The 19,824-nt window shown below is 48.8% G+C and overlaps 1 protein-coding gene across 1 annotated transcript in view; it reads right to left on the bottom strand.

Annotated features, from left to right (window-relative positions):
- Positions 1 to 8,718: 8,718 nt before the first annotated feature.
- The window catches only part of ATP2B4 (ATPase plasma membrane Ca2+ transporting 4), a gene marked incomplete in the record, with an annotated part of 141,705 nt that continues 130,599 nt past the window's right edge, over positions 8,719 to 19,824 (bottom strand). Inside the window, 1 exon segment of the mRNA XM_029572171.1 lies at positions 8,719 to 13,873. Coding sequence (XP_029428031.1) covers positions 13,571 to 13,873 — 303 coding nt within the window.

The raw sequence follows: 19,824 nt of genomic DNA, 5'->3' as shown, positions 1-19,824 counted from the left end.
GGAAAAACCGCAACATGGTCTGATACGGTTCTAAACCAAAGGGGGGATTTCCCCATCTTCCAAGGAATCTGTATCCTCCTCTTCATCTGCGCCATTTGGGTCCCTGCCGGGGATACCCTTGGAAAGGTGAGGCACGCCTTGGAGTCTACCGGTAGGAACGGGAGAGGGAGGGGCCACCGGCTGAGATTCTGTCTGGACAGGGGTGAGACAGCAGACTGCGCCTGCACAAAGGCTTGTAGCCCCTGGAAAAGGCAGCCGGATCCATGCATAACCCCGGGGATACTAAGGTCCAATGTACTTCCAGTTAAGGCAGTGGCCAACCCATCATCCGAATGGGAGGAGCCTGGCTTAGCAAAGTCTGAGGAGATCAATTCTCCTTGGGCTTCCTTGCAGTGCCAACATAAGTTGGAGTCCAGGTCAGTCTGAGAGGCTCTAATACGGCCAGCATTGCAGAGAGGAAGACGTTTAGTTTTCTTGTTTGGTGGTGCCATCGGCAGCAGTAGATGTGCGCTCTTTTGGCTGGTGCTTAAATTTTATTTGTGTACAATTCTGAGTGTGCAGGCGGGGCGCAGCAATGCACACGCACAGCCCGTGTGCATTGCTTATGCACTTACTGATGTCCTATGGAGAGCAATAAGGCACTCAATAAAATGCGTGCAAGATGGTGCCACTGCAGCCTACCACGTGGTGTGCCAACCAAGCCTACAGCGGGGCCTAGCCCACTGGGGCTGCTCAACCTGCTCGCAAGCCCAATTCCCCTTACCTCCAACGGAAGCGGGAACGACATTGGTATGGCGCGCCGAGCTCAGAGTCCTACCGAAACTCCATCTGATCATCTCTGAATCCGGAGGTAATCTTCCTTTTTTTTTTTTTTTTTTAAACTTACCTGGGCTCAGCGCTTACCGGCTGAGTACAGAGAAGGTCTCCGGCTGCGGGGGGAGAGGGCTTTGGCTGTCACCGCCGTGCTCTGCTTCCTGTACCCGCCGCCTTTCAGCTGCTTAAGCAGCAAAGTCCACGCCAGGAACCGGATACCGGACCAAGGCTCCCCTGTGAGGGATCTGGGAAATCACCTCAGGAAGTCTCAGCTGTGAGAGAGAACTTTAGGTATCACCGCAGGAGAGCGGGGCTCAATCTTTATCCAATGTAGAATTTCTCCTTCCAAAAAGTACAACAGGGCCCTATAAGGGAGAGGTACATCCACCATCTGCTGGAAATGGAGAATACTGGAAAGCGGAGGTCACCGCAGGGCTATATGTGAGGTGGCATCAGCTTCACAACCTGACTCTGTCGCCATCTGCTGGCAGGGGAGCATAACCCATTGGTCTTGAGTCCATCTGGCTAGGAAAAACATGTTTTCTGTATAGAGTACAGATCCTGGCACCAGAACTCCACCTTGGCCTAGTTTTCCCAGCGCTCCTCTATGCATTGGATGGGGGAGGGGGGTAATAGCTAATGCCTCCATTAGCATAAGGATTTCCATGGCCAGGGCACTAACGTAAATGAACAATCAAGCCAATACAGTATTTTCTGCTTTCCTGTAAACTTTTTGGGCTCCTCAAGAATTAATGCTTACTCCGGGCGCATATTTTTTTTTTTTTTTTTGCATTGGGGGAAATAGTTAAAAGCCTCATGAACATGAATGTATGTGATGAGCGCTATTAGCCATGTGTTGTATAGGGAGTTATGGCCTTGCGCTGTGGCCAGCGCCCACTCTTGCATCAGCTGTAAAATTTGCACGCTGCCGAGCAACCCTTACTGCATTGGCTTGGGGACTTGCCCCAGCAAAGCTTTTTCTTCATTGTTCTTTACTTCATTCAGTCACCAGGGCACATAAGTCTCGATTGAAAGCTAATGATCCCAGAGCATTCGTGTCCAGCTCTCTGCCAGCGACAAACATGGTGGGTAGGACTTCTTCGGAGTCGGCCTCGACGTGCCTATTGTGACGTATTGGCAGCTCGGCAGAAGCCGCCACAAATCAAGATGGCAGCCACAATGTCTGTGCTCGGACTCCCTGCACTTCAGTGTCTCTCACGTATCTGAACCTTAAATTCTGGCAGCAGGCACGCTTCCTTCTGCGCCTCCCTAGCACAGTGCCGATGTTGAATTCCAAACCCGTGACTGAAAACTGCTAGTTGTTGCCCTGAGATGGTGGCCAACTTTTCCATGGACTAATACTGGATACCCCACTAAACTTCATGCTTGGGGGGGGGGGGGGGAGGTTACAGACTACTGTCAGTTGTCGATCCACTCATTACTTGACTTTCAAGAACCCCCTTCAATATACTTTGTATTATAAAAAGTTATTTCAACACATCAGCCTCTCTCATGCAGTTTTGCTCTCTATCACAACTAAACACCTACCTCCATACTTCCCCATAAATACACTGCCTCCTCTTATACACACACACCCAAACGCACAACCTCCTCTCTCATACCCACAGCCTCTGCTCTCATACGCATATGCACACTCCCAAACACACAGCCTCTTCTTATACACACACACTCCCAAACTCACAGCCTCTGCTCTCATACGCACATGCACACTCCCACACAGCCTCCGCTCTCATCTACACATGCACACTCCCAAACACACAGCCTCCACTCTCATACGCACAGCCTCCACTCTCATACGCACATGCACACTCCCCAACACACAGCCTCCGCTCTCATCTACACATGCACACTCCCAAACACACAGCCTCCGCTCTCATACACACATGCACATTCCCAAACACACAGCCTCCGCTCTCATACGCACATGCACATTCCCAAACACACAGCCTCCGCTCTCATACGCACATGCACACTCCCAAACACACAGCCTCCGCTCTCATCTACATATGCACTCCCAAACACACAGCGTCCGCTCTCATACACACCTGCACACTCCCAAATACACAATCTCCTCTCTCATACACACAGCCTCCACTCTCATACACACACGCACTCCCAAACACACAGCCTCCGCTCTCATACGCACTCCCAAACACACAGCCTCCGCTCTCATACGCACATGCACACTCCCAAACACACAGCCTCCGCTCTCATCTACATATGCACTCCCAAACACACAGCGTCCGCTCTCATACACACCTGCACACTCCCAAATACACAATCTCCTCTCTCATACACACAGTCTCCACTCTCATACACACACGCACTCCCAAACACACAGCCTCTGCTCTCATACGCACATACGCACTCCCAAACACACAGCCTCCGCTCTCATACGCACATGCACACTCCCAAACACACAGCCTCTGCTCTCATACGCTCATGCACACTCCCAAACACACAGCCTCTGCTCTCATACGCACATGCACACTCCCAAACACACAGTCTCCTCTCTTATACACACACACTCCCAAACACACAGCCTCTTCTCTCAGACACAGGTGGTTCGCTCTCTTTCCTTAAAATTTTCCCAGCCTGTCTCTCCCTTGTGCCACCTATCTTTCAATTTGCCCTCCTCCATCTCTGATCACTCCTCTCTTGTGCTGCCCTCCTATCTCTAGTACCCTCCCTTCCCTCCCCCTTGCTCTTCCTTTCCTCCCCAGTGCCGCCCTCTTTCTCTGTCTCCTTTCCTCCTGTGTCTATGTCCTTTGTGCCTCTTGTCCCTTCTTTTCCCCCCCATCTATGTCTCCTGCCTTCCCTCATGCTCCCATTGTGCCTCCCCTTCCCTGTGATCTTTCTTCATTCCATACCCTCCTATGTCTCTCTCCTCTTTTGCGCCCCATGTGTCTATCATCTTTTCCCTCCCTGTGACTCTGACTCTTTCTCCAGCCTCTCCTCCTCTCGTCCTCTACCCTTGCAGGCTCACTGTAGCCCAGCTCTCAGTGAGGGAGGGGGAGGGACCCTGCGGGCATTGCTGCAGAGATCTGTGGAGCGCTGGGAACTGAGTGCCCCGCCCCTTCTCCCCATCCCATCCAATCACATCATAGGAAAGGAGGCAAGAGGGTGGGGACACAGCATAGCTCCTCCTGTTTCCTGTGGGGAAACAGGAGGAGCCTTTTGCAAAAACCGGATTTTCAGTGTCTGGTCAGTACTTCTGACCGGATACTGTACAGCACAGCTGAAAACCTGGCTGTCTGCTCCACAACCAGGCAGTTGGCAACCCTATTTCCCAAAGCTTTTGCTGTATTTGCACTGACGTAGGAGAGTGATTTTGGGGGGGGGGGGGGGGGGGGTCCCTCTTATTCTTCCTAGCAGAGGGCCTGGAGAGGCAGGAGTAGGCCTGCTTTTCAGGATATCCACAATGAATATGCATGACCTACATTTAAATACAGTGGAGACCACGCATGCAGTCGTAACTTGTGCATAGCCATGGTGGTGATGCTGAAAACCAGATCTTTCTCAGCCCTAGAATCATTTCCTTTCTCTTCTTTTTTTTTTTTGGGGGGGGGGGCCTGGGTGGGCTTACACTCAGGCTGTTGCAACAATCTGAGCCCTAAGAAAATATGCACCGTTTTCAGCGCACATTTTTATTACCCAGAGGCAGTGAGCTAATGCATCAGGTGTTAAAAACTTGCTAAAACTTTAAACTGTGCGTTCAGCAAAGGATGAACATTTTAATAACGCAGGAAGGAAGGGGGCAGCCCGACAGGTTATTGCATAAGTGGAGTCAGCCGCGACCACCTCTTAGTGGGATACATTCTGATTTATCCGTCACTGCCAGCTAGCTGGATAAGTCAATATCTGGCGATGTGATGGCAGTGGGTTCCCCCACTTACCCGTATAATAAGTGATAATGTGGGTTAGTGCCAGCAGCCGTTGCTATGATCTGGTTAAGTGGGGGTGGTTGCTGGCACTAACCCAGATAGTTACAGGCTTTTTTTTTTTTTAATCATTTTTACTATTTTTCCTTAGCACTGGATACTTAACTTCAATCCTGCCCCAGGCGTTAAGTTTCCAGCGCTAGCTGATGCAGGCTCTCTGCATTGGGGAGTACTGCTTAATACCTTTATTTACATGGGATTTCTATGCGCAGCTGTTAAGCAGTACGCCCGTTAAGGAATGCGCATTTGCTGCGTACAAAACTCCTTGCTGCATCGGGAGTAAGTTTTGCGCCCAGAAAATGCAGCACCCTATAAGGCGCAAAAGCTCCTTGCAGCTCCTGTGCCTCTGGTTTATTTATATATGGAAATGGAAAAAAAGTATATGGTTAATGTACTGTTAATTTCAGCTTGAATGTGGGCCAAGCGTTTCTGCACTGTACAGTTGCATTTCATTTTTAGTGCACGTACAGGCTGATACAATATACTGCACTCAGGCTAGTGCGCCGGGTAACACGATATTGGATGTGCTAAAATAACTCCCAATGCAATATGAGGATCAGTGCCTCCAACCGAGCGCATAGCTAATGGTGCTCATCACATACAAATTCCATGTAGATGAGGCTACGAGCTATTAACCTGCGGCCAAGGCACCCATTTTAACGCGGCAAATTTAACATCTGCCTGGGGAGCTGCTGTTAAATCAGGCTGCACTCAAAAGATTCACAGAAAAAACAAAAAAAATCCTTCTTTCTGTGATTCCTCCTATTAGTATCGTCAAGATAGGGCGAACCAGAGAAAGCAAAATCCTCACGGTCTGGCCCGATTGGCCAAGCAGTCCACATCGGACCCGGGTGTCCTGTACCTGAAATGCCACAGCTGAGGTTCCTGTGGTAAAGCTGCCCTTGCCAGACTCCAACCCTACCCCCCTCCAGGCCAGGACCCCTGCTGGCAGTGAATTCACTTACTGCCAATTGGTCCATTCACTGTCACATGGCAGTGAAAGGACCAATCCCCTTTCAGAAAGCTGTTCTGAAGACGTGAATAAAGTGTCAGGTACTTAATATTAATTTATTCTCTCCACTTACTGCCAATTGGTCCATTCACTGTCACATGGCAGTGAAAGGACCAATCGGGAACAGCCCTGCCGGGGGTAGGAAGGTCGCTCTGGCCAGGCTGTCCTTGGTGCCCACTGAAGAACGCCAGGGAGGCACAAATTGTCCATTGCGCGCCAGCTCATTTTCCTATTGCATCAAGTGCTCAGGAGAGGAGAGGTGAGGTGCGCGCGATGAATAGCGCATCGGCCTGATGGGAAGGTCATTTTCAGCGTCTACAAGGAATCGAATGCTGCAGGTGCATAAGTCCACGTTGAGAATTCAGGCCAAAGTCTCCGGATAGAAATACCCACAAACGAGGAACCTACAGCTTGATTTGTCAAAGCACAATTTAGCCATATAAAATAAAGGTTTTACATGCATAAAGCACTTTGCAAATCAACCTCTTAAAAATCATTCCAATCTGGGAAAATTCTACTAAATAGTTACAAAAAATGAGAGCCAGCTGGCCCAGTTCTACATCTGAGCTAGGCAGAGCTTGCTTGCTGTGGAGGCAGTGCTCACCCTGCAGTGGCCAACTTCAGGAGCTCGGCTACTGTGGCCCCTGGCGGCGGGAGGAAATACAGGAGCCGAGAGCTGTGACAAGGCAGAACAGAAAGGAATACCAGCAGAGAGAGCAGGTGCCATTTTGGGGCTAGGAAGGTCATTCTAGCACTAGGAGATGAAAGCACTGTGACCAGTACAGAGTTACAGAGGCACCAAAATACCATGTTAACTGCCCCAAGCACAGCCCTTCCTTCAAGCACCTCTGCTCTTTGCATGTCCATTGCCCCCAAGCAATTTGCATGCAAATCCATTTCCTGAAATATGCAGTGTGGATATCTTATTACGCAGTCAGCTCATGTACTTAAGGAGCATAGTGGCCTACTCTGGCACAGCCTCCAGCCAGTGCAGGCCAGAGTGACACCCCCCCATCTCACAGGTCATGAGAGTCCCTTCCCACCCCCCAGCATTACCTTCTGAGAATCTGCAGGACCCAGGTTCACAGTTCCCCACTGCTCCAGGAGCTCTTTTCTGGATAGGCCTGAAATTTTCCCAAATGTCCCTTTCCGTCTTGGCTCTAGCTTAAGCCCTTAGAGGCTGATGCAAAAAGATACTCGTTACAACAGGCACTCGTACTGAGCACCCATTTTCCTAATGCATGCACAGCCACCACTCCTGGGTGCCCGAGGCAATATTGAAATGAGCTGCTGTGTTAAAAAGGACCTGCTAGGGAAGCATTGTGTATCTCGATAGGAGAATCCCCTTTATCCCACCGCCGGTAGCGAGGATCCAGCAATTTGTTTCTTTTACATCAAGCTCTTATATTTTACCTTTATGCTAAACTCCACAAGTAGTAGATTTAAGTATCACGCTGGGAGGAACCACAGAGGACCGTATTTTTTGCAGATTGACTTAACCCCACCTCTGGAGCTGGAGTTAAATTTGCCAGATTGAGAAGTGTGTGCTGGGCGCTGGGGGGATGTTTTGCATCGGGGGTAATAGCCTCATCTGCATGGAATTTGCATGTGCTGAGCACTATCAGCTCTGGGTTTGGCTGCGCCAATCTCCTTATTGCATTGAGTGCTAGACGGGCATTAGGCTGGGGGCACTTTATTGCATTGGCCCTAAATTAGGTATGAGGTAGGGGTTTGCGGCCCTTCCTGTGAGGATTGGCCGAGCGAGGGGGCATTTTTTATTAGGATTTTGGTTAGTAAGGAGAGTTTTGCAAACTGATGCCCAGCCTGATAGCAGGGGGAGAGCCAGATTCGTGGCCCTGTGCCCCACAGGATGGAAGGGGGCATCTCTGCCAGTGGTGCAAGAGGTTTGGGATAAGTTTTTCTTTTTTCTCTGGCTGGGGCAGCAGCGTCGCGTTGCCGTTTGGAAGATTTTCTTCCTGTTATTTGGGAGGAATGTTTGCACATAAGGAGAGAAGATTTAGATTTTTGTGTGGTGGGACTGAGGGAATTATCAGACACTGCGATGAGTGATCCCAGCCCCCACACCCCCAGCTGGAGGGCCCGGTCCTATTCCTAGTGCTTGCCACCAAAAAGGACACTGGCTCAACAGTGCAGGGCTTGGGCTATCAGAACTTCTGCGGATTTCTTGGCTTGGTTGCTGTTTAAAAGTATTTTTGGTTGCAGTAAATGTTTCTTGAACACCAGAACATCCTCAGCCTGAGAGTGTGGAGAAAGAAAACCTAAAGGAATGGAGACCCTGATTTATGGTCCCCACCCCTGTGAGCTTAGGGCCCTGGAGGCTGAATCCCTGCAGCCCAGGACAAAGCAGGCGGCATTAGGTGAGAACAAGTGCCCCTGCCTTTCAGGAGATCTGCAACGTTTGCTTTTCACAGATCCCTCAGTAATGGCACCCGAGCAGGAGGCCCTTCCACTCCTACAAACCCCTCTTTAGGGACACATGCACAAGTTCTCCAGCTTTCCACGGCCAGGAGCAGCAGCAGGCAGGACTGACAGCTGGAGAACCTGTGGATGCCATCACACATCCTCGCTGGAAGCCTGGTTTTAATCCTGCACCTCCTGTCTCATACCCACAGCTTCACTTGCTATGATCATTCAGCACAGTGCCTTGGATAGTGCTGATTTTACAACCTATATGCCTTGCCTTCTGTAAGCACGTTTTGCCAAAAGTATTAAGGTTCGTAACATTTTTAAATTAACTGTTCCCCAATGAGACGGGAATAGACAGGTACTGATGCGAAGGGGACGCAAATGCTTCCTTTACTACAAAGTGGTCCTTAAAAGCAGAGCTGAAATCTTTCTGGTGACTTCCTGTGCACTCATGATCCCAGCTTCACCACAAGCAGCTGTGTACACACACCAAGGACATCACAGTTACAAAGTGGGCATGTTTATTTTATTTTCCCAATGCACATTGTGCATGGTTTTCTGCTTACCAGCAAAAAAAATAAAAAATACTAATAGCGTTTAGCAGTTGAAAACATTCTTGGTTTGTTTTAAAATAGTCATTTTGTATTGGATGCTTCCTGCTTTTGGATCAGAGCTTCAGGTATGTTTTGAGTTTCAAATTTTCTGCAAGAAGCTAAGCTACAGACAGTTCACTCTAATTCCTGTTTTGTTTGACTTGTTTCAAGAAGCACGGAAAGTACATGCAGGACTCTGCAGCACACACAGACTAAAGAATATGGCAAAGCTGCAAATATACATCAGCTATCCCCACATCTAGGCACGAGGGGAAGGCAAACACAGGGGGCATGCATACCATCAAATTTATACAAAAAGACCACTGCTTATTATATGGATTACTGAAAAAAGGAAACTCAAAAGTCATACTGCCTCTGCATGGTAGAAACCAAAAACTAAAGGCCGTTTTAATCATGGGCTTGCTCAGATGCCATTCTATGGCGAGTAGTAATGTTACCTGGATCACATTCCCTAAGAAACTGCACCCAAGCTGGCTGTGAAGTGATCCCCTCTTCCAAGCCTTTCCTATAGGACCCAGCTCCCAGGTAATTAGGATGCCAGGAATGGATGAAGAGCAGGAGTGGGGAATACAAATTAACCAAAGCCAACCAACTCCTCCTCGTACCCTCCTCTCATCTGATCAGAACTAGAAAAACAAGGACCTTCTTTTTTATCTGGGAAGCCAAAGGTAACGTTTAAATGGTGTTGGAAATGAATAGGGGCAGTGAAGAAGCTGAAGAATCATGGAATACACTGGACAGGCAGATTTTACTGAGCAAACTTATGCAGATAAGGCAGCTTTGAAAACCGTTGGTTAATTGGCCAAGTACGCACTCAAATAACCTACAAAGCTTTATGCACAATCATCCCCCTAATGCATAAATTAAAATGTCCTGAGAGCAGAAGCTCAGGATTTGGCTTTTATGGGGGGGAACTAAGGTTTACTTCAGTAAGGCTGGAGCACAGAGACATCAGCCATGACTGGGCATCGAGGTTTAACGCTCACAAGCACTTTATAACCCATTCTGGGGCTTGCTGAAGTAAGTGGGTGCATAACTGGGCATCGAGGTTTAACGCTCACAAGCACTTTATAACCCATTCTGGGGCTTGCTGAAGTAAGTGGGTGCATGACTGGGCATCGAGGTTTAACGCTCACAAGCACTTTATAACCCATTCTGGGGCTTGCTGAAGTAAGTGGGTGCATGACTGGGCATCGAGGTTTAACGCTCACAAGCACTTTATAACCCATTCTGGGGCTTGCTGAAGTAAGTGGGTGCATGACTGGGCATCGAGGTTTAACGCTCACAAGCACTTTATAACCCATTCTGGGGCTTGCTGAAGTAAGTGGGTGCATGACTGGGCATCGAGGTTTAACACTCACAAGCACTTTATAACCCATTCTGGGGCTTGCTGAAGTAAGTGGGTGCATGACTGGGCATCGAGGTTTAACGCTCACAAGCGCTTTATAACCCATTCTGGGGCTTGTTGAAGTAAGTGGGTGCATGGTAAACATTCAGCAGGGACTCCAACTCAGAATGGAGACGGGGCCCAGTCTGAGCCCGAGGATATGAAGCATGCACTATCCATCTGTCAAGCAGAGAGGAGACTTCTTCACTAGGTATCCCACAAATCGATTCAGGGTCCCTGGTCTGTTCTGTCCATGCTCATTAGCTGCACAGTTCTCTTTATATACATCTAACTGGGTACATGTAACTAGTTCAGCACGGCTGGGAAGCCCCACTTTCCAATCTCCTTGCAGAATAAATGCTCCACTCAACAGGTGAATAGAGAATAATATTTTGTTACCGGCCCAGATGATTTGATGGATGGGATATACATTTTTTAAATAAAATAAAAGCTTCAAGCCTCAGAATTCTATGCAAAATATTTATCCTCCCTTCCACCCCCTCCTACAGCTCTCTCAGGCAAAGTCATGCCCATGAATAAAATTCAGCTTAGTTTTTCTCCTCAAATTGAGGTTTTCTGAAAATTATTGCACAAAGCGTTTTCAATATCTGCAATCCCAGTGCAAATAAACTGGAATCATGTGATGGGCAAGCCTCCACTGCACACAGGAAGTGATGTCATGTCTTTGGTACCAAGGACTTTCACTGCACACAGGAAGTGATGTCATGTCTTTGGTACCAATGATCTCCAGTGCACACAGGAAGTGATGTAAAGTCTTTGGTACCAATCTGCCAATTTCTTTTTAAAAAATTACAAACCAAAGGCAACTAAACAAAACCCTACAGTTAAGAACTGGATGTGAAACAATGTTTTTTTTCTTAATTGTTAAAAAAACCAAACAAACTCAACAATCCAAGGCTAGTTAACACGCACCACACATGACTCAAGTTCTTGGCTAGCATGGCACTTCCCTTTTTTCAATTTTCCCATTCAAATCGGCAGTAAAAGTCTCCCCCCTACTAAGGCATGTTTCGAAAGAAATTCAAGCATCTGGTGACCTATCCCACCTTTTTAAAATTTTCTCTAAAGCACCAGCTATTTCCTCAATAACTTAAGCCCATAATCTTCCGCTGCCAGTTTATCATTGAAACTAAATAGAAAAAATACTTTACATAAAAAATTTATGCACATAAAAGCTTATACTTTAAGCAACCAGCCATATCAACATAATTTATATAAAAAACATTTCTGTGAAATCCAACTAACTTTTAAAGTACAAAGATGGCTGCTCAGAGAAAGGAAGTAGATTGGGATTTGACCAATCACTGACAGACTAAATAACCTGTCACTAAACCGCTGCCATGTGACCACTGAAACAGGTTCATTTCCTGTCACATGACATGTTTGTTTTTCCCCCCCCCTTTAAACAAAATACAATATGGCTGACTTAAAAATATCAATTTCTGAGCTAAAGAAAACTATATTTTTTGCATATTATATAATAATTTTCCTCCTACTATGGCAACTAGAACACAAGAAATCAGACAAAAATGTGTCTCAGTAACCTGCCAGGGAGTGACCTAATCACATCTCCAAAACACAGGCCTGAGGAAATTTTAAAAAATAGTGAGAGCAACAGAGTCGAAGCCCATCCCTTCCCAAGCCCCCTACTACAGATTGTTCAACTGCCCTTCTGTGCACAGCCTTTAATGGCATCATCAGTCATTCCATTAGAGCAATGGAACGGCAGCTTGCTGTGTAGGAAACAGCTGATGGCTGAATCTTCCTCCTCGTGCACCCTGAAGCAGGTGACGAGAGGGAGAGGGCTGAGCAAGATGGAGAGAGTGTGGTGGGAGGGGGGGATGGGCAGGGAGGAAGGCAGTAGTTTTTTCGCTGGCTAGCTTCAGAGATATCAGGCTATTTCTCTCTGGTCAGGTCGTCTCTTACTCCTGCTTGTCCTGTCGGGGCTGCAGGAATGCGCTGGAATGGCAGCCTTTTCCTGTGCATGGCACAATGGTCACCAGATCTGCACGCTGAACTCACCCAGGCTATCCACGTACAGCCTCTCTGCAGCTCACGCAAACATCAGCTGTACTGCAGGAAACTGCAAATTACAGTGGGAGAGAGGCAGTGGCTCCCACCTTATACAGAAATAAGCAGGACTAGGAGACACAGACTTGACATTCCCCCCCATTAGCAACTGGTGATACAAACGCTGGACCAGTTGATGCAGGAGCTGGTTAACCTTTGGGGCTGCAGGCAGGCAGTGTTTCTGGAATGCACCGGGGTTCATCAAATAACCTGCAGCTAAGGTTTTCCAGACCTGGGACAACTGTACAGACAAGCAGCGCTGAGTTAATTGGCAGAATCTCCATGCTTCATTGGCTGTCAGATGTCTTAACCGCAAAGGGAAACAGACGCGGTGCTATCGATAACAAAACACCCTGAATATATACAATTTCTCTTTTCCAGAACTGAGCAGTATCTGATTGAAAGGTCTTCTTTATAGGAGGGGAGGGGGATGTACTCTGGTACCCAGCATGAGGTTCTTCCGCTTACAGGACCTGGCAGGGTCATCTCCAACCAAGCAACCTTTGGAGGTTTTAACCCAGAACCAATTCGGCTCCTAATATCGAGCAAAAGACAGAGGTAACACAGAATCCAGCTTCCAAGGAGTCCAGCAGGCATGGGAACCATTTGTTAATATCGCACTGTGTGCCCTGCCTCCCCCCCAACAAAAAATAAAAATGGAAACTGTAAAGCGTTAGCATGGCACAGATGCCCGCAGAAGTGACCAGTCTGTCAGGTTTAAGACTTCTCAGCTCTCGCTGGGCCATTTCCTGATGGCGTCCGAGTCCTCTGGCCACCAGGAGCCACAGAGCGGAGTTAATTCCATGGGTCTGGGTGGAAGACAGATTTCAGCAGCCCATGTATTCAGGTGGTGCTCCCTCAGGATTGCCTTTATTTCCTCAGCATGGATGTTGGCACACAGGATCTCCCCTCCCAGGCGTGGCACACAATGCTGTAGGCCCTCCATAACGCAAATTTTTTTTTTTTTTTAACATGCAAATTAAAAACAATAAAAATAAATAAATAATAATAAAAAAAAGAGACATGCACAGCTCGACTGGAGGGAGAAAAATAATGCGGAGAACCTTTTGGTGGGTCATCGGAAGAGCTGCCCCATTGCCGGGCTGGGAACACACATCCCAGGCAGAAGCTAACCAAAACCGAGAAGAATTATAACTGAACCAAGGTGGGCTGCCTGCAACATTCACTGCCCGGCCTGCACGTGGGGGTGCGAAAGTTAAGGGTGGGGGGTGTGGAACTGGAAGGTGAGGCGGAAAGTCAAAATTCAAACAGATGTCTCCAAGCTGTGCAAGGGGCTCTCTGGTTGGAAGGCAGTGGTTGGCGCTTGGTCACTGTCCACAGTATTGTTATTCCGGTTCAACATAGATGTTTTTCCAGGGCCAATGCCCCACCTTTTGAGTCTGTCACGTTCATCTCCACCGTCTTTGTCACTGTCGATGAGTGGGATTTGAGGTTCATCCTCCAGGAGGAAGTCCGAGTGAGTCATGAAGCAATGAATGTTACTCCGGGATTCTGGCTTCTCCAGGCCCTCGTACAGGGAGCTACGGAACGCGTTTACCACTCTGATCTGTCCACGGGAAGGAGAGAAAAACAAGAGGCTGTGAGAGCAGGTCTGCTGCAGCACAGAAGGCTTCAGGAGAACAAAGGCCAGCCATTAAAAGAGAGAGAACAGACACAGGCGCACCAGAAGCTGTGAACAAGACAACGCTCCCAAACATGGCTTTGACATGGCAGAAAATAAAATTGGCATTAGTCCCTTTCTGTTCAAAGTAAAATAAAAATAACTGCAAAATAGGATAACGCCCCCCCCCCCCCCCCCCCCAAACAAAAACAAAAAACCAATACGCAACCACCACCCAAAAGAGACAAGTAGCAGGAAGGTGGACTGCAAGATCCTAATTTACAGGGGGGCTAGGATGCAAAGAGTCTCCACAGCTTTCATCCATTCAGCGCCTGCACAAGCTGCGCACAACTGCTGGGGATAGAGATTCACTTTATTTAGGCGAGGGATAGACATCTGGATTTAGATAAAACATTTCTTTTTTTGGCAGCCAACCATAGCTCAACTGGTCACTTGTTGGGTAGTCATGCAAAACTTTGTTCCGATGCCGACTTTCAAATGGAGAAAAGGTCTAAGATTCCTTAAAAGAGAAAAGGTGAGAATAGAGAAAGAGGTACTGCCGGGGAGAGGAGTGAGCAGGAAGGAAAAAAGGAGCTCTCACTACATCCTGGCACAAACGGGGCCTGCAGGCAGAAGGTTTCCCACAGCTGCGGAAACTTCACCTGCTCATTCATTTCCAGAAAAGCAGAACTGGAAACTTCAGCCCAACTGATTCCCAAACATAACGCTACGTGCCCTTTCTGGAAGAGGAGGAAAAAGATAGGAGAGGCTGCCAGGGGTTCTGCAGGCCTTCTGAGCACTTTTAGAACAAACACGGAAACATGGTCATTCCCTGAAAAACAAGCCGACCACCCGTCACCTGCCATCATTAAATCTTTGGTTTCAGCACTGCAGGCCGGCGGGTAGTCCATAGGTGAGGCAGGGGTACCCAGCTTACGCCTCTCTTCACACACCCCTCCCCTACCCCAATCCAAGCCATAACAGCCCTCAAGCAACTAGCATCCAATCATAAATCCGGATCAAGCGAGGCATCACAGTGTACACAAGATAACCAGCCACGCACAGCTGTGCTGAGGAAGACTGCTGAAGCAGGACTTTACTGCATCCCATAGGAAAGTCACTGCAAGGTGTGCACAGCTGGAAATCCAACAAATAGCCTTCTGCTAGATGTTTCTGCTCCTGTCCTGCAGTTAAATCTCATGCAAGTCAATATTCAGATGCAATGTCTGGCTAAGTTTGGGTTTAGCTGGACAAAACTGCAGGTTTTAAATTTCCTGCAGCTCTAAAGGCTTCAGACGTATTCAGCTACTTCTTTAACCAGCTCGAGGTTAGCTAGATAAGATGCAGGCAATCCAGGGCAGACTTAAATTAGCTGGATAACTAATCTGGCTAAGTCTGGTCATGCCAGCGAGCAGTCCTAAAGTTAGCCAGATAAATGTATTTGGCTATAATCAGCAGAGCTCGGCTGAACATCCATGACAATTTATCTGCCTAACTTTGGCTGCATAAACAGTCCACTTGCCGCGCTGCTGAATATTGACCTTTATTACCTGCTTAGCGGTACAATAAAGCTGAGAGCCACAGAGCGCTACGCTAAGCCTCCGTTTCACTGCGATGCCCCTTCCACAGCCCATCAGAGCTTTCTAAAGGGAGCACAATGCCACAAGGTTAAGAGAAAGAAAGGAAGAAGGTTAGGGTATTCCTTGCAGCTTTAGAAAGTGTTGGAAAGAAGTTAGCTGTGCAGAAACTGGAACAAACTGTAGAAAGAAGATGTACGGCTTCCACGTGCCGGTGCAGGTCATTGCACGGCTCCACCAACAACTAAAAGGCCTTCCTCGTCCATCTGTGTCAAACATCAGCAAGACATACAACTTGGTAAGATGTAATGGCAACGCGTGAGCTCCCTGAATTACTGCGGAGCTGGGCATCTTCTCCCCTACCTGACTCGCCCGGCTGGGCGAGAGCCTCCTTACCAGGTTCTGCCCCTGTTCTACATCGGGTTTTCTTCCAAAGAAATCTAAAATCTTCCAAGTTAATTTTCACTTCCTTTCGTTCTCTCCTCAATAGTTTCAGGTTGCAATTGCTAAGTATCCAGCATGGATCCTGTGAGAGGAATCAGAAGAGGACACCTCCCTCCAACCCAAGAAGCAGGAAAGAGAAGAGAAGCATCCCTACATCTTACAAGAGGCTACATAGGGTGTTAATAAGATGAAAAGGTGGTTAGCTGTGGTACGTGCTGCGAGCATGCATTAGAATAGACGGTCACTCACTGCCCGCAGGAGGAGAAGCAGCAGCAGCAGCAGCAGCAGCGGAGGAGGTGGGAGTGCAATTGGCGGAGGAAAGAGCTACATGGGTTGGGCTAGAAACATGTTTTACATCCTGGTGCTGGCTAATGATGGAAGGTTGCCGCCTGAGGGCGCCTTGCAAAGAGGAGGTGCCGCCCGTCTGGAAAGTATAAACTACGTCCATCTGCAAAGAATCAGAGAGTGAGACAGCTTTGCACCAAAATCTCCTGGAGAGACAGACAGCTTTGCACCACAATCATGGGGGGGGAGGGAGAGACACACACAGTCATGCTGAGTTAGGGGGGGGGGGAGAGACACACACAGTCATGCAGAGGGAGGGAGGGACGGACAGACTTGCACACAGTCATGCAGAGGGAGGGAGGGAGGGACAGAGAGACTTACACACAGTCATGCTGAGTTAGTGGGGGGGGGGGGAGAGACACACACAGTCATGCAGAGGGAGGGACAGAGAGACTTACACACAGTCATGCTGAGTTAGTGGGGGGGGGGGGGGAGACAGCTTTGCACCACAGACACAGGGAGGGAAGGACAGAGAGATCCAGACATGGTCATGCAGAGTAAGAGACAGCCTCACAGTACAGACAAAGGCTGCAGGAGAGCTTTTCTCCACATTGCAGGAGGGGAGAATGGGAGAGACTGCTTCTCATCACAGTCTCAGGAAGGAGGGAGAGGGGGAAGACAGTGCAATGGGAATAAAGGCAGGAGAAAGGGAAAAGGAGCAACATTTCAGACAGATGCAGTAATAAATTTCAATACAGCACACAGGAGAGAGGAACGGACACATTTACCCTTTACTCCTAGGGTTAGTTACAAAAATTATGAAGCACAGTAAGTAAGGAAATGCGAGGCCTAGAAGCAGAAGCCCCCAGGTTCCTGCAGCAGCGAGAGCCCAGAGTTTCTCTCCAAGTCTCAGGAGTAAGGTGCAGCCTGCAGAGAGAAAGAGAAGGAGAGAGAGCGCCAGCGTGCGCCTGCAAGGTGGGCCTGTGCACTGTAGCAGCATCCCCAGGGAGTCTCTACAGGGCTGTCCTGAAGCCAGATCCATACAGTAGCTGACACCTGTCCTTGGTATTCTGATGGCGCGAGCCTTAGTAGGGAGAACAGACCAAGATATCAGAATGGTCGATGTACAAAACTACAAGATAGGTGAGCTCTGCACTGCATCACATCCAGGCCCTGATCCTATGCACAGATACTTGCCTAGCCCCAGCTCAGAGAGAGGTATTGACATGGCTGCACCGTGCTCAAAAGAAAATTATTCCTTACCTGCTAATTTTCGTTCCTGTAGTACCACGGCTCAGTCCAGACAGAGGGTTATGTCCCCCTTCCAGCAGATGGAGTCAGAGCAAAAAACTGTAAGGACGGCCCCTTATAGGTTGGAGCGCCCTCTGGGTCCCTTCAGTATAGAGAATATCAGAGCCAGAAAGACCACAGTATGGAGCAACTTACTTATAACCAGAAAACAGAAAAACCTGAACTTGAAACCGGAATTTGTAACTGAGAACTTGCAAAAAGAACTGACATACAGTCTGAGATAGAAGTAGTAGAGCTGGGCGCAATCCAGAAAAAGGGAGGGCGTCTGGACTGATCCGTGGTACTACAGGAACGAAAAATTAGCAGGTAAGGAATCATTTTCTTTTCCCTGTACGTACCCGGATCAGTCCAGACAGTGGGATGTACCCAAGCTTCCCTAAGTAGAGCAGCCCTGGATAGCCCAGCAAGAAGAACCTGCGCCCCAAATGAACCAAACTGTGAAGAGGGAAATGAAGGCGATAGTGACGTGCAAATGTGTGCAAAGACTTCCAAGGTGGCTGCTCTGCAGATTTCCTGAGAAGAAACAGAAGAACTCTCTGCCCAAGAGGTAGCTTGGGAGCGAAGAGAATGAGCCTTAATGCCTTCCGGAAGTGGGCGCCCAGCCCCGATGTAGGCGGAGGCAATTGCATCTTTTAACCACCTGGCAGTGGTGGTTTTGGAAGCCTTGTGACCTTTCCTAGGTCCGCTCCAGAGAACAAAGAGATGGTCCGTAAGGCGAAAAGGGTTCGTCACCTCTAAATAGTGCATAAGGACTCTCTTGACGTCAAGTCGTTGGAGCTCTTGAGGACAATCAGCCGGGAAGGATGGAAGCTCTACTGTCTGGTTCACTTGAAAGGTTAAAACCACCTTGGGTAAGGAAGCTGGAACCGTGCGTAAAGAGACCCCCGAAGTTGTGAAACAGAGAGAAGGCTCCCTACAGGACAAGGCATGCAATTCTGAAATGCGGCGAGCGGAACAGATGGCCACTAAGAACATAGTCTTAAGAGTGAGGTCCTTGACGGTGGCGCTGCGAAGAGGCTCAAACGGTGGGCCACCCATAATCCAAAGAACCAAATTGAGATTCCAAGACGGACACGACGAATGGAGCGGAGGCCGCACATGTTTCACCCCTTGCAAAAAGTGAATAATGTTAGGATGTGCCGAGAGGCCATGAGAGTGAGGCACGAAGGCTCCTAGAGCCGCAATCTGGACCTTTAAGGAGTTGTACGCCAGCCCCTTCTCCAACCCTTGCTGTAGGAAAGCAAGAATGTTGGAGATGGAGGCATGGCGTGGGGAGACCCGGAGAGAGAAACACCATGTTTCAAACACCTTCCATACCCTCACATAAGCAATAGACGTAGAAGGTTTTCAAGCCTGAAGAAGGGTGGAAATAACTACATCCAGATATCCACATCGTCTCAACCAGCACCGTTCAAAAGCCATGCCACAAGACAAAAGCGATCTACCTTGTCAAAAAATACTGGTCCTTGCCGGAGGAGGTTCGCAAGATGTCCCAGGCGTAGAGGACCATCCACTGCGAGGTTGATCAGATCTGCAAACCACGACTTGCGAGCCCACTCTGGAGCTACCAGGATTACTGGACCGTTATGAAGTTCTATCCGTTGAAGTACCTTCCCCATCAGAGGCCACTGTGGGAACACGTACAGCAAAAGATTCCGAGGCCATGGAAGGACCAGGGCATCTATGCCTTCTGCGCTGTGCTCTCTCCTGCGACTGAAGAAGCGTGCCGCCTTCGCATTCCATTGAGTGGCCATCAGATCTAGGTGAGGCGTTCCTCATCTTAGCCCCAGAAGTTGCATTGCTTCTTCGGAGAGTTCCCACTCTCCCGGATCTAAGCACTGGCGACTGAGGAAATCTGCTTGCACATTGTCTACTCCTGTGATGTGAGAAGCCGCTAGCCAGGAGAGGTGAGCTTCCGCCCATATCATCAACTTGTCGGCCTCTTGGGAGACGTGCCGACTTTTCATGCCGCCTTGCCGGTTGATGTATGCCACCGTCGTCGCATCGTCAGAGAGAATTCGCACTGCACACCCCTGGAGTAAGGGAAGGAAATGTATGAGTGCCAGACGGGCCGCCCTGGTCTCCAGATGATTGATAAGCCAGGTCGCATGGGTGGGTGACCATTGTCCCATATGCCTTAGCCGCCTCCAAGCGATCCGCTTGTTGTGCTTCATCCGGAGGAAGCTCTCGAGCCCCAAGTAATTGTTGCATCCAACGAAGTCCTGCTCGTTGCATGAGCGAGCTGCAGACCGCCGCACGGACCCCTAAAGCTGAAACTTC

The sequence above is a fragment of the Rhinatrema bivittatum genome, chromosome 12 (genome assembly GCF_901001135.1).
Source record: "Rhinatrema bivittatum chromosome 12, aRhiBiv1.1, whole genome shotgun sequence".
NCBI lineage: Eukaryota > Metazoa > Chordata > Amphibia > Gymnophiona > Rhinatrematidae > Rhinatrema > Rhinatrema bivittatum.
Note: the sequence above shows the minus strand (reverse complement) of the source record. Positions and strands in the feature narration are given on the sequence as shown.